We start from the raw sequence: 15,628 nt of genomic DNA on the forward strand, positions 1-15,628 counted from the left end.
ACTTGCTATGACTTTTGCCTAAGTTAGAAGGAACTCAGCTGTGTCCGCACCTCCTCCAGCCCCGAGAGACGGACTCAGAGGAAGGCTGTCCCACCTGCAGGAGGATCACTGTTTTCCCTTTTAGATAAGGTTTGCTGAATCCCCAAATCCAAGCCTCACACTTTCATAACCTCTTTAAATATTTCACTCTAAAAGAACAACTTAATCGTGAGTTATATTTGGGTTTTGCTATTATTTTTCTTTCACATTTCTTAGAAATACTTTTGATATCTTAATAAAACAATGCATTAGGCTCACATAATTTATTAAATCTCCAAATGGATTAGGGCTAAAACTGTTGAAAGAATTATTTTGACCCAAAAATCAATTAAGAGATTATGAAGTACTTTCTAATAAGCAAAGATAATGCATTAGAACTTAGTAATTGTCCTAGAAAAAAAAACTATTAACTCCTTCTCATGTTTTTGGAATCTGAGATGTTTAATAGTTGGGGGGAAATACCCCTATTAAATAAGAAAAACAAAATGAGTAAGAAGAAAACTTTGAACTTGACTGAGTCTATAACTAAATGAAAGGGTCCAGAAATGTATGGCCCATGGGAACCTGAGGTAGGATATAGCAAGGCATCTGTCCCTCGGGACTCCAGGGTCCAAATTCTACCTTCTGAGATAGTCATGTCACCATCCCAGACCCAGCTTGGGTGTCAAGGTGTGAAGTCCCCATGACCCCCTTCCGAGTCCTTCTTACGCATGGTAGGCTGGCTGGTGGCCTGCCAGGCCCCATCACTGATGCTACTGATCATGACAAGTGACCCGTGACTAATTTGAGTTGACAGTTGTTCCATGTCATCCCTGAGATCTTTCCAGACTAATGGCTGGGACCATTCTGGCTCTGAAGTTTATCCATATCTGACTTGTCAGTTCAGGTAAGAACATTCTGGGCACTCCCTCTGCTATTTATGATACGCTACCTTGGATCTGTCTGCTTCTAAAGCAGTTTGGGAGTAAGATCTCTCCAAAGTCTTTGTGCACAAAAACAGAGCCAAATGACCTCCACCACCCAGCCTGCCCTTATTTTCTCTCCATCCCTGAGCTCTTGACCAATGATGTTTTAATTTAATTTCTGCTTCTGACATGTTTAAAGTGCCTCTTACTATTGGCTGTGGACTCTCTTAGTAGACACTCATGTCTCTGTCTTTGAACCCAAGATGATTTTTTTCCCTTGGGGACTGACAGACAAATGTTTCTCTGAGTCCTAGTTTCCTCTTGAGCCAATATCTCCATCTTTCTAAGAGGGGCAGGGCAATTGTGATTCCGTTTGGATGTACTGAACGTCTCCTTTTTAGGTCAAACATCTTTATGAAGCCTTCAGCACCTTCTTTCCAAATAGGTCCTAGACTAATTCTTCTAATGCTTTCTTCTTATCTTTTCCTATTTGTTTTTTTTTTATCCTTGTGAATTCTTCATTTTCATTTCTTTTTCTTGGTAGAATGTTTAATTTATTCAGAAGATTTGTGTGTGATTTCAGCCATCCAATGAAACTACTCCTTCATCTGAGGATTGTGGAGAAGAGAGGATGGGCCAGAACTGACTGTGGAAATCAGTGTAGTGGGGGTGTCCCGGGGGGAGTGCCTCTTTGAATTAATTTCCTCCCTCTTTCATCTACCTTAGTTTTGTAGAAGTTGGTGTTCTGGTGAACACCTGAGCTCATTTTATTATTTTCTGTTCTGTCTGAAGGTTTCATAGCACATAAAACATCAGATCTAACGGTGGCATTTGCCCTTGAAGAAGGAAAAACCAAATTCATCACTGTGGGTGATTGCTGATGGTGTAGCACCAAACGTGAGCGGGCCCCTCATTTCCAGGGAGGAAAAGAAATACTTTCTTGCTTTCGGTCATGTGCTCAATCCCACGGCAATCAAATTTTAAGACATTTAGAGTGACCTGTGTGAGGACACCCAGCCTTCCACAGGGACTGTAACCATCGTGTTAGCTCCATAAATCCCAGAGATGCAGACAGGGATGACCATCGCACTCTGGCAACTTCTCCTGGATCCACGCACGGCTAATTGGCTGCGGGGTGGTCCAGACCATCTGTAGAAGCAAGGGTGTTCCTCTCAATGGATTGCGGCTATTGATTGCCTCTGGACCCCTCTCCCCCATGATTGCCTCTTTATAGTCTGACCCCCACTAGACTTCAAGGACCTGGAAGGCCAAGCTGTGCCTCTCTTACTTGTCCTTCTGTCCCCACTGATTAGAACAGGTCTGGCATGGCATTTGGCATTTCCATGGTGGCTTTCTGGGGAATGGAGGTGAGGAGAAGAACCATGCCCAGGAAAATTCTCAGGTTTGATCTTTCCAATATTTAGTAAATGATATTTCAGCTCTCCAGGCACAGGGATCCTGAAAACCTGCAAGGCCATGCCATGATTGACAACCTGTAAGTTGTGCTTCTACGTAGACCTGCAAGGGCAGCCCGGATGGTGGTGTGCAATGGGCAAGAGCAGGGTTATCAGGAGAATTTTGTACACTCCCATCTTGGTGCCCACTGGGATCCTCAAATGATCGATCCAGACTGACTCCAGGAAACCTTGGACTGCCTTAGTCCTCTCCCATGCCCAGTGCATACAGGTCTTGGAAAGATGCTCATGTGCCATCTACGTGGTTAACCATGGAGCCTGTCGCTAAGTCTGGGCTCAGGCCCTAGTTTCATTTTATCTGGCTTAGCATCAGCCTTTAACATTTTGTTCTCCCAGGGACACTTATTTCTCTGTGTTTCTAGGAAATCACCCTCCCCTAGTTTTTCTTCTTTCTTATTGGCCTTTCTCAGCACTCCCCTTTTTAAAAATTTTTATTTGTTCTTTTTTAGGTATACATGACAGTAGAGTATATTTTGACATATATACACATATGGAGTGTTTTCCCTTTCTAATTAAAGGGAGCTCTGTAGTTCTAGTTGTTCAAAACAGAAGCCATGTAGTCATTTGGACTCTTCCATTTCTTTCGCATCCCATATTGATGGAGATAGTCTAAATATTAATGCTTCTTAAATTACAGTTAGAGTTACATCACAATAACCATCATATATTGAAGATGTCATAAAAGTGCGTCTATCAAACATAACCTACTGAACATACATGGCTTAGCCCAGCCTGACTTAAATGTACTCAGAACACTGATATCAGCCTGTAGTTGAGCAAATCATCTAGCCCAAAGATTATTTTATTTTATTATTGTTCTGGTCTCAACCATAATTTTATTTATTTATTTATTTATTTTTTAAATTTGTTCTTTTTGGATATATGACATTAGGGTGTATTTTGACATTATACTTGCTCTAATTAGGATCCCATTATCGTTGTCTGTGATGAGGATTTCCACTGGTTGAGTATTCATCTATGAACATAGGAAAGTTCTGTCCAATTCATTTTACTGCCAAAGACTATTTTATAATAAAGTATTGAATATTTCATAATTTATTAGATTTAGTGAATATCTGTAACCCCCAAAATACTAGCAACGTAGTGCACCATGGGATACGGAGTTGCTTACCCTCAAGTTTGCACAGCTGACTGGTAGCTGTGGCTCGCAGCCCCTGCCAGCATTGAGGGAATATTGTACGCCCCATTACGAGCCTGGGAAAAGAGCAAAATTCAAAATTAGAGGTGCAGGTTCTACTGAACACATATCACTTTGGCAGAATGATGAAGTCAAAAAAATCTAACTGTCCTTAAGTCTGGCTATCCAGGGTCCGACCACCTACCTCCATTGCTCAGCGTCTGTCCAAGTAACCACGGTCTCTCCCAGCCGTGGCTCTAGGATGAATGGCAGGTCCTTCTGATTTTACATGGCCCTGCAATCTACTTGCCACACAACAGAAGGTGACACAATGAGCACACATGTCATGCTGTGTCACTGGGCAGGGACACCCTCCTGTGGCTCCTGTTCACTCAGAGTAGAAGCCAAAGGGGTCCAGAAGCCATTGGGTCTCCTCTCTGCTCCAGTCCCACTGGCTCTTCAGTGCTCCCAGGTCAGACCCTCTGCTCGGCTGTCCCCTCGAGATCCTCATGCCTCCCTCCTCGCCTCCTCCACCCTGCGCTCCTGCATCTGCTTCCCAGGGAGGCCCTCGCTGCCCACATGCTTCCCACACTGCGGCAGGCAGTCTGAGGCCCCTCCTTCTGCCCCTTTCCCTGTTGTCTGTACCATCTTTTAACGTTCCTTGTGATTTATTTGTTACTTCTAGCCTCTGAATCTCTTCATTGAAAAGTAAGCTCTAGAATGGGTGCAGTGGTGCCCACCTGGAATCCCAGCAGCCTGGGAGTCTGAGGCAGGAGGATCACAAGTCCAAAGCCAGCCTCAGCAATTTAGTGAGGCCCTAAACCATTTAGCAAGACCCTATCTCAAAATAAAAAAATAAAAAGGGCTAGGAATGTGGCTCAGTAGTTAAGCGTTCCTTAACCACTGAGTATCAAAAAAGAAAAAAAGAAAGTTCTAAGAAAGTAAAAAATTGTATTTTCCCACTATGATCGCTCTAGAATCTAGAATGGTGCCTGGCATGTGATAAATGCTCAATAACTATTTAAAGAATTAAGCTGGGCCATACTATCAAGTTGGAAGGAAGAGAAAATGTGTCTCTGGTGAATGAATCAGGATCAAAAATTGTTTCCACTTTCTAAATTAATCGGCCAAATTTAACATCATGAAGGGTAAAGAGATACAGGTAAATCCCCAGAGCTGAAAGCCAGCCCTACAACCAAAAGATGAGAACATACCAGAGGGAAACCTAAAGTTCATTTGTGAACTGTGACTTCAGAATTGAACGGCAGGGACATGCTTTTGATCCAAAGGTGAATGGTCACACAGCAGATGTAGAGTACACGGGTCCTGGTGGTACGTGTTTTATGCTGTCTTTGTAGCTCAAACAGTGAGGAGAGAATTGGGTTCATCTCTGGGTCTCACGCCTAAGGCGAGATTTAAATAACCTGGGTCCCCATTTGTAAAAGATCTACCTTGGGTAGCATGTTCTTTTCATGGAGAAAAAAAAAATGTTTCTAGCACCTGGCTATTCTTTTAAGAAAAAAAAAAAAACCCTCAGGGATGATCTAACTAGTTTCTATAGATATTTGACAAGCCAGTCTGTGGAAGAGGGAACATGCCGTATTACCTTGGTTGGCAGAGCTGAGACCAGTGGGAAGAAGACAAATTTCAGATAAGGCTAAGGAAGGTATGTAAATTGGTGAGAGTTAGAGAAGTCTCCCGGAGGCAGCCAAGGCTTCCATCCCTGGGTACACAGCAGGCGCTTGGCAGCAAATATTTGACAGGGAAATTGTAGGGGGATTCAAGACAACATGAATTCGGGTCCTGCAGGAGCCAGACAGCAAGAAGAGTTTAGACATGCAAGGGGCACATGTGACAGGAGCCAGAGGTGGGTGGAAGCACCATCAGGCCACAGTGAAGGTCTTTTCCCATGAAATAGAGTGGGAAGGAATGGGGATTGGGTGGGGAGAAGCTTACACTGAGGTGCTACTCCTAGGAAGCATTGGTAAGGTCTATGGAGAATTCTTGAGCCACAGTTGCCCTACAGAAGTGTCCTTTATCTTGCAGAGAAGGGCCTGCTATGCTCAGTTATTGGCTGGGAGCAGCCTGTGGGAAGCAGATCTATGTATAAATGTGGTGATAGATTTCAGAGAACTTCACTTATAGGCACTTACACCCCTGGGGGTAGGAGCTCTTGAAAGGCGTATTTTCTTGGCACACATGCCCTCTCTATTGAGAGTTGAGCAAACTGACCTTCACAGTCCCAGATGACCTTCTGCTTCCAAGGCCTCATCCCATCACTTCTTGCTTCTGACTGGGAGCACCTCCAGAACACATGATCTGTGTCCCCTCCCCCAGCCCAGGCTGTGCATACAGTTGGCACACACGGAGGGTCCAAGAAGTGGAGACGGCTACATGCAGCCTCCCTGTGATCCACTAGCTGTGCCCTGTAATTGCAGGTCTTAGTGGGAATCTATTAACTTAAATTGAGGATAGTAAATGTCACTCAGCCACAGTCCCCAGAGAAACCCTTGTACAGTGGAGTTTGAGTGAGAAAACGACCTTCATCACTGCAGAAGTGCCAGGACTAAAGGGAACAGCCCCTGAGCAGAGCACAGACTGAAGCTCCATCCATTACTCGCCTCTTCCCCTAGAAAGACAGCCCTCGTTTATCATTTCCAGACTGTTTTCATTTTACTTACACCGTGTGGGAAATGTTGAATTGGGCAATAAATGTTATTTCTAAACAGAGATTTTTCTAATCAACTTTGCAGATTTTGGAATTATGATCTTGTTTCCAAATGTTTGGTTTGTGGATTGTTTCTTCATTTGTATTCGTGAGCTCCTGATTGCAAATGTCCTCATTCAGAAAACTCTCGACAGTACCTCTGTGGTTGGTCCATGTTTGTGTCTTCTTAAAGGATGGCTCTTCACTTCCTTTGGAAATAACAGTACAATCATACATGCAATACCAGAAAAAAATAATATTGGCTGGAATGTTCTTTCTGTTGCACAGTAATTCTGTACTGACCAGTTTTACTTTCTCGATATCCTCTCTTGCCCCCAGGATCTCCTCTGCAATTGCTCAGCCCATTATTTCATGACTGAGGTTCCTTCAACACCTTCTGCTCAAAAAATATTTCATCGTTTCTCGTTTCCTTCTGTCTTTTCCTCTCACTCCTCCAACCTTCTCTCGTTTGGGACAAACCTTTGTTCTCTCTGCCATGAAAATCTCACATCCATTCCAGTCCCTGCCCACCCATGCTTTCCTCTGCTAAGTGATCACCTGACTCTCCTCCATCATCCTAATCTATCCACAGGACCAGCTCAGCTGATGGGAAAGAAAAGGCAGAGTTCAAACCCAATGACTGGCCTCTGAAAGATGGCACTTCTCCTGTTATCAAGCCTATGTTCAGCTCCCCTGTCTCTTCCTCTCTCCACAGCCCCCTCCACTGTTCCCATCATGCACCAGGTCAGTGCCACCATGAGGAGCATCACCTTGTCATGGCCACAGCCGGAACAGCCCAATGGCATCATCCTGGACTATGAGATCCGGTACTACGAGAAGGTAAGCCAGCCCTGCGTGCAGGCATGCAAGATCAGGGCCAGCCACTATTCCATGGGTGGTGTCTGGCTGAGGGCTCCAGAACAAGGCTGGAGGGAGTCTGAAAGGAGGGAGGAATATGGTGACTGAGGTCAGAAGTTAGCCAGATCTGCCCTGGCAAAGCCTCCGAACCCTAGGCCCTCTCCACCGACTAAATAGAGACCACACTGCAGTCTGGGCTGTTACCTGGGCTGGACAGGGCAGGACCAGACCCCTCTTCCAATCACATGTTCACTTCCAATCATGTGATCTGATGCAAATGCTGCAAAACAGTCCCATGTATCTGAACCTTCAGAGGATAATTGGTTTTGTAGAGCTCTGGTTGCCAAAGTTTTTGATGATGATGTGCCTCTAATATAAGTTTGTCTATTTATAAATTATATGCCTATGCCAGCACATTAATATATTTGTAGAGGTATAAAAACCTTTAAAAGGATGAGATTAAAGTTAAGAGAAATAGAAAGTTATGTGTTCTTTTCCTCAACTGCTCTTTAGCACCTGCTGCTGGAGCTACAGCAGAGCATGGTGCTGCCAAGGAACGGGGTGGGGGGTGGCCCTGAGGGTTGGTCCTTGACTGATGGGCCAAGGGATCAGGGCCTCCCTTTCAGCCTGGTGAACTGCAGCAGGTGCAGAGCTCACAGGGTACCACAGTGCCTTCTCCACCAACTCAACCCAATGCTTGTCAAACACCAGATTCATTCATTTTGTTGTTGTTGTTGTTCAAGAAGTATTTATTGATCACCTACTCTATTTGACAGGTACTATCCTAAAATAGATTAGTGATCAAATTCGATTAGTGGACAAAGATTCTGGCCCTCAGGGGGATTCCTTTTCAATAGAGGTAGACAGAAAATGAACAATGAGCTTGAGTAGTATAAAATAAAAAGTTAGGGCAGAGTAAATGGGATCAGGAAGGTCAGGCTTGGGAGAGGAGTAGATTACAGAAGTAAATAGAATGGTAAAGGGAGGTCTCTTGGAGAAAATAAGATCTGAGTGAAGATCTGAAGAAAAGAAGGTTGTTGCAAAGCAGTTATCTAGGAGAGGAAGAGGCAATAGATTGTGCAAAGGTCCTGAGGCTATATTATGCCTGGTGATTCACTGAGCAGGAAAGAAACCAGCCTTCCCAGAATGAGGCAAGCAATGGGTAATTAGGACACATGAGGGAGTTTACCAGGGGATGTAATCTTGTTCATCCTTAGATAATTGAGTGATCTGGGGAGATATAGCAAGCAGGTTTAGGAGCAGAAGAGGAAGAAGATCTGCCTTACATTTTGAACATTATTCAGACTGCCCCCATTGAAATAGGACTGCTAAATTTAGAACCATCTATACGGAAGATGAATCCAACAAGTTGGATTTGGGGTGTGGGACTGTTTTGGGTGAGCTACTGAAAGGATGTAGCCACCATTGACTGAGAGGGGGAAGGGCTGTGGATAGAGCATATTGGGGGTGAAAAAAGGAACTGGAAGTTCAGCTCTGATCTAAATTACCAGTAAGAGAGTCGAGTAGACAGTGGAATAGGTAGTTACCTGTACCTTTCTGGAGTTTAAGGTGGGGACCAGGATGAAGAGGTCCATCTGGGATGTCAGAGTGGATGATATGGAAGTCTGGGTGAGGCCATCCAGTGGCTCAGTGATAAGAAGAGGATCAAGGGGGGACTGGGGTTGTGGCCAGAGGTAGAGCACTCACCTCGAATGTGTGAGGCACTGGCTTTGATCCTCAGCACCACATAAAAATAAAATAAAGGTATTGTGTCCACCTATAACTAAAAACAAATAAATAAATACTTTAAAAAAGAAGAGGATCAAGGGCAGAGACTAACACCACTGCCTATGGTCACCATGTGGAATAGGGGACTGCACCAGCTTCCAGTGTCCTTTACAACTAACCAGCCGTGCATCGATGGACACATTCCTTAACCATTAGAGATCATGGTTTGCACGTTGTGCAGTGACTTACCTCCTGAAAGTGGGGGTCCAGTGGATCACCAAGCTAGTCTGCGAGAAGGTGTACCACCCTTTCGCCAGTAGAGTCGAACTTGCAAGCCAGACAGAGGTGTAGACAGTTCTGCTCTCTTTAGAGAATATGGGATTGTTTTATGCAAATAATTCAGTGAATTGGGGCTAATTTAAACCATCTGGACTCATAAGCACCCCTTATGTATCATCTACTATAATTGGGGGGGGGCTCTTATTTGCTCAATAGTTTTTGATACTTAATAAAATAAATGTTGACTCACGAACACATGTTGGACCAATCCATTTGAACCTGTTAATCACATGAACCAGCTGTTCCTATGAATGTGGACCTAACAGTTCCAGAGTGCACGGTCTGTGGCATGATGTCAGAGTCCCTGGCAAGGACCACCCGTCCTCCTTACCCCACACACAAACTTGAAGCCCTATTGAAGGAACAGCTCAGCTCAAAATAATAATAATAATAATATTTTCCCTAATGTGCACCACCTGAGTGTCAGGGGTTTTATGAGCAGTATCTTTCCTCTCATACCCCAGGGCAGTAAGGGTTAGTATAATTGCTACAAGTAAAGAAACAGATGCATAAAGAAGTTCATAAAACACAACAACAATCTTGTTCACAGTCACAGAGCTGGAAAGCAAGAGGGAATCCTTGGTCCTCAGCAGGTGACAATATTGGGAAGGAGCTGAATGTACTGGAGACCATCTACACCTCCTCCTCCTCTGCCGCCTTCCTCCTTCTCTTCCTCCTTCTAACATGCTGTATCCAGGGCAGTCCCTTCCATAGGCAGCTAGGATAGGGTAAAGGGCTTAATGACAGGCCTAGGATCAAAGCCACGAGGCTCATGCCTGGGTGCCTTGGCCTTGTGCTCCCCAATCCAGCCCAACCCAAGCTCCTCCGCTGCCTTTTCCTTTATAATTTAAACCTCCTCCCTTGAAAGATAGCAGTTAACCTTGACTTCTTATGCTACCATAGAAACATATTCTCCCATTTTAGGCTAGTTCCTTGCTTCTCATTAATTTATACCGATTATTAACAGACACACACATAGCAACTCAATGCCCGAGGCAACTTGCACATCTCAATGAAGCATATTATTGACCTCACGCCTGAGGATAGAGAGATTTCCTTGGGAATGGAGGAGATTCTCTGCCCAAGCATTGGTTACCATTCAGTATCTTACTGAAGACCTCCCACTTATAAAAGTGCCCCACTATGAAATCCATTATGTTGCCCTGACCATTTCCGATACGACTAAAGCAAAAGACATTAGCCTGTGAGGGCATTTTGACATAATAACCGCAATGATAATTCATCATATATTGAGTACCTATTATGCTCCAGACATAAGCAGAGATCTTATTCCTGATCCTTAAAAGGAAGAAAAAAAAAAGAAATATACTCAAAAACCAGATAATAACCAATTTCTAGATGATGAGACTAAGTCACAGAAAGGTTAAACAACTTAGCCATGACCACACAGGTCACAGCTAGGAAGTCACAAAACCAGAACTGAAGACATTTTTTATTAGATTTCAAAGACAGAAACTTCCGACTGAGCTCAGTAAGGGGGGTGGATGCAATCACCATTGATGTCGAATATCTTTAAATTAGTGAACCCCCTGAAATAAGAGATGGTGTCTTAATATTAAATACAAATACTTAGAATCAGATATACCTGTCTGCTCTACATGATCCTGGAATATCGAATAGAATCTTTAGAAAATGTAAACACAAGTAGAATTCAGCCCAGTAGATTCCTGGATTCATTCCAAAGAAGAGACACTCATCCTCCCTCCATCCTATGCCACTTCTTCTCCCCCCTCACGGATGTTATGTCCTCTTCATCTAAACCAGGAGGCATTGGCGCAAGAGTGTGGTCATAGCTAATGTCAATAGAAGGGCGTGGCTGGGTTCCAATGGAGCTGTATTCATAACATAGGCAAGTTGGCCCATGAGTGGTAGCCTTGCGACCTCTGAAGACCCTCTCAGGTCTCCTGTCCAACATCATCCTGTTGGGTGTGTGCTTGGGACACCTTTCAATTTCACCTCTGTGAATAGAATCAGGGAGGCTGTGGCCTCCTCCAACAGCTCATTAATAGAACGTTCAGGTGCCATCCAACGACGGCACTCCCAGAGCCTCTCCCAGGTTCTTCTCCTTCCCCATTTTAATACATTTCCATTCATCATCCGCTCTTGTTTACTGTCGTGTAGCACTTTCCACTCCTGGTGGCACGCCTGTAGGCAAACCATGGGAGGAGCATCTACATCTGCTCCCGGCTGTCTTCATGATGAAGTGTTTAGATCTTACGGGCACTTAATAATACCTGTCTAGGCGAGGATGGGTTTAAGTTTGGGGAGTTTCTACCCATCAAATTTTAAGATCATTTTCTTCTAGGAACTCTTTCAGAACCTTAACAATATCTTGCACCTGACCGATTGGCTCAAATCACTGAATGGAGGTGTGCTGTTGATTCCTTCATGTAGCGCTGAGTTGCTGGAGCCCTGGGTGTTGGGGTTCAGGGGATGGAGAGAGAGGGAGATGTCAGTCCCGCCCTCAGCAGCTGAATCCTCTGTCTCCACATCTTCTAATACCATCAGTCATAAGCCACCTTTCTCATTGTTCTCACCCATTTGCCTGGAATTGATTAATGACTTTGTGGGGGGAACAAGCACAGATACTCCTTTTAATCACTGAACTTCTTCAAGAATGTGTGGACTATAAAGTGATTATGGGTTAATGTTCGGTCCTCACAATCCAAATGCCAATAGATCAGCACGTTTGGTTTTTTTTTTTCTTATTTCTTCCTTTTTTTTTTTTTCAGTAAAACCTACTTAGTCAATGCTTCATTTATTTCAAGCAGTGCCTGATTCCATCTGAATCTAGTCAAACCAGGGAAGCCAGGCAGCTCTGGGATTTTATTCTTATCTGCAAGGTGATAAGGTGATTTTCATAGTTTCGGATCTCAAGTCTCCAATGTGTCAAAATAGGTATTACCAAAGTTCTAGATGACGTCTCTTCTCTATCAAGCAACCTTCTTTCTGCTGAATCCCTGCTTGGGGGTGGATGTGGGAGTGGGAGACCCCCTACCTGCTGTTTAAGCTGAGCAAATGATGGATGGGCAGTCCCTCCCCAGGCAGTCTCATCCAGGGGCCATGGATAACCCCTCCATTAGGCTGAGGATGAGTCTCTTTGTAACTTAAAACTGTCTGTTGGAGCTAGCCTCAAACCTGTGGTCCCTTACGACTGCCTCCAAATCACTCATGGCCATCCCTACTCAGCGGTACTCCAGACACACCAATTACTGGCTTTTGCATGTTTTATTCTGTTCCCATCTCCACAGCTATCCATGTGGCTGACTTCTTTGATTTTCCACGACTCCACTCCTGCACGCTTTCCTGACTCTTCTTGGAATGGATCTCTTTCAAAGTCTGGACTTGTTGCCGTGTAGATACGTCCCCACAGCTCCCAAACTGTCCTCTGCCAAGTTACTCAGTTAACACTGGGGCCATCTTTTGTATATTTTCTACTCTAACCTACAAACTGTTGCATCACCAGGCAAGAAGATCTTGCCACTGTACCCTCAGTCCATGTATAACATCCAGATGTGCTCTTGTGTCATAAATGTAACTGCCTGGTTGATTGAATGAAGGAGTGAATGAACATGCCTCAGGTCACCTTAGCCCCTGCAAAGTAGATTTTTACATATTTAAAACAATAAGATTGATCATTATATTCTATTCTTTTGTCTTGCTTCAATTCCCCAAGTTTCTTCTGTCATTTGACTGGGGGTATAGTTTACAGACTCCTTGTCATGCAATTTTCCTCCTTTTGGTCACCTTGGCTCATGAGCCATTATTTCTGGAACTCATTACAATCCCCCAGGGGGCTTCGGGATTCTTTCCAGTGACCCAAGCTCTTCAGTGTTGCTGAAGTCACCAGGATTAATGGTGCAGATAAGGATAGACCCCGACTCTAAGCTCTTGTTTCTTCATACTTGGAGGTAGCCCTGAACCCTTGCAGAAGAAAGATATGTTCACATGAAAGCAGTCAGAGACCAGGCCAATGTATGAGGTGCTGAGAGTGATTTGTAAACCAGAGGGCCAGCAGTGAAGAGTCCGTGGACTGGGGCAGATAGACAGGCCTTCATAGAGAGGAGACCTTGGGAGATGTAGCTGAATCCACCTGGTGGGAGCTGAGGAGCCCTGCATAGAGGCCCCTCAGATTGGGAAAAAGGCCTCGTAGCCTGGGTGTGGTCTCTGGAGGGACAGCAAGGCCACCGATGTAGAAGAAGATGAGAGACTGAAACTGACTTCATGATGAAGGACCTATAAACCTAGACTTAGATGTTTTGCCTTCATATGATGAAACTTTGAGGCGAGGTCAGAGACTGTCTAAGAAGTTTGGCACTGGCAGGAGGTAAGGTGAGTGTGGAGCAACACAAAAGATGGGAGGCTACCAAAGTCCAGGCACTGATCATATGTTAAATAAATCAGCAGCAAAGAGAAGAAGCAACCCTATAACAGCAGTTATTATGTGTGGAAGAGCCAGGGTGGATACATACCTGCAGAAGATGGGGACTGGAGAGGACAGGGCAGAATGTGTAGGAGAAAGGCAGGAAGGTGGGGCTGACCCCTGGAGTAGGTGGAAGAGGTGAGGACACAGGGAGAAGGGACATGCTCTTCTTGGATGCTGGTGGCGGGGATCTAGGAAATGGGTACCCAAAGACAGGCAAGGAGAAGGCAGAAGCAGGTGTGGGAGGCAGTCCACAATGGGCTCAACCACCGTAGCGGAGTGGAGACAACGTGTTTTGCCTAAGCATTTGAGGGAATTGCAGGAGCCATCTAGAACAGCTGCTGTGAGGAGGGTACAAGGGACATCTTGAGAAGGAAGAGAAAAGCCTGCAGCTTAGCACACGCAAGATGAAGAGAGGCAGACAAATGGCAGAGGCATACTGACAAGTCTGCTTCTGCTGAGGTCAGAGAGATGACTTCTTGCAGATCTGCAGAGCAAGGATGAATGGAGCCTGTGTGCTCCTCCAGAGTGGAGCGGGCTGGGTGATTGCTGGGGTCAGGAGCAGGCTGGTGAACCCTCCCTCTTGCTTTTCTGCAGGAGCACAATGAGTTCAACTCCTCCATGGCCAGGAGCCAAACCAACACGGCTCGGATCGACGGGCTGCGCCCCGGCATGGTGTACGTGGTCCAGGTGCGGGCCCGCACGGTGGCGGGATACGGCAAGTTCAGCGGCAAGATGTGTTTCCAGACTCTGACAGATGGTAAGAGGGCAGATGGGGATGAGAGTGGGTAGAGGCAAGGACAGGGCACAGGACAGACAATGGGGGAAAGAGAAGCAGCCCTGCAAAAGCTTATAGTCTCAGCCCAAATGCCAACTGGATTCCAGTGGAATGCCCTCAGGGGATTGCCCCCCAGCAAGGCCCTATGCTTGTGTTTGATGCAGGTGGGCCCTCTGAAGTCTGGCCTGTTTCTCACCAACATCTGATTGGCTTTGCCCTTGAGGAGCTCTACATTACACATGGTCCAGCATTTGCACAGTAGTGAGGCCCACATATGCCCCAGGTGCCCTCGTGCCTCAGTAGGAGGGTCCCGAAGCCTGAGGATGTCATCCTCACTCCTGCCTCCCTGCTCTGTGCTTGGGATCTGGAGCTGAGCTCACAACCTGAATGCATGAGACTGTGTCTCCAGGATGGGAACAGAGAGATAGCACTTTGGGTGTGACAGCCATATGCATCCTGGGTCTCAAGAATTCTTGGAGCAACTTCACGTGTGACCTGTAGTAGATGCTGCTCGGGTGTCTCCAGAGAGAACAGTCAAGCTGTTTCCAAAGCCATAAAGTCTATACCTCCAAATACTCGCACTTTGGGGCTTTATTAGTTCCCTATTAAAACTACATCCCCCTATCCTCTGAGAACACCTCCTTCATCAGTTCTCTAATCTGTTTTCCCAGTAGCCTTGACTTTGTGCATGTTGGGGGTGTCCAATTATCCACCACCCTTTCTCTTAGCTAGCCAACTATAGTGTAGTCACATATTCCTTTATCTATCTGCTTATCCACCTTTTAAACAAATTTATTTATGAGCCATTTCCTGGTAGTTTTCCAAATCTCAGTCTATTCCTGACACCCTGAATTGAAAGCCTTTCCTTTTCTCTTTGTTGTTTAACTTATACAGAACAAAATATGTTATCCAGTATGATATTTTAGGCGAGTAATCTTAGATTTGGTGCTTAATAGGGCTTGAGGTTTTTATATTGACTCACATTATATTTTTAAACAACTTTTATACTAATTAGAAGCATTTAAAAATCGAACGATTTTATATGAAATCAGAATGTTCATTTTCTTTTGGAAAAATTATAAGAGAAGCCAGTGCTGGTGGATGTCCTGGGGTGAGGTCCCTGTCCTGGGGAGAGGGGGCATTGTCCCCCGATGGAGCCCACCACTTCCCATGGTTCACACCTGGATGTGGTACTGTGAATGGTCTGGCTCCTATGA

At 45.1% G+C, this 15,628-nt stretch overlaps 1 protein-coding gene across 1 annotated transcript in view; it reads left to right on the plus strand.

Annotated features, from left to right (window-relative positions):
• Ephb1 (EPH receptor B1) overlaps positions 1–15,628 on the plus strand; it is a 420,387-nt gene that overhangs the window by 324,137 nt on the left and 80,622 nt on the right. The window contains exons 6-7 of the mRNA XM_040269826.2: positions 6,980–7,104; positions 14,231–14,393. Of these exons, the coding sequence (XP_040125760.1) occupies positions 6,980–7,104; positions 14,231–14,393 (288 nt within the window). The remainder of the gene's footprint in view (positions 1–6,979; positions 7,105–14,230; positions 14,394–15,628) is intronic.

This window comes from Ictidomys tridecemlineatus, chromosome 3, assembly GCF_052094955.1.
Source record: "Ictidomys tridecemlineatus isolate mIctTri1 chromosome 3, mIctTri1.hap1, whole genome shotgun sequence".
In the NCBI taxonomy this organism is placed as follows: domain Eukaryota; kingdom Metazoa; phylum Chordata; class Mammalia; order Rodentia; family Sciuridae; genus Ictidomys; species Ictidomys tridecemlineatus.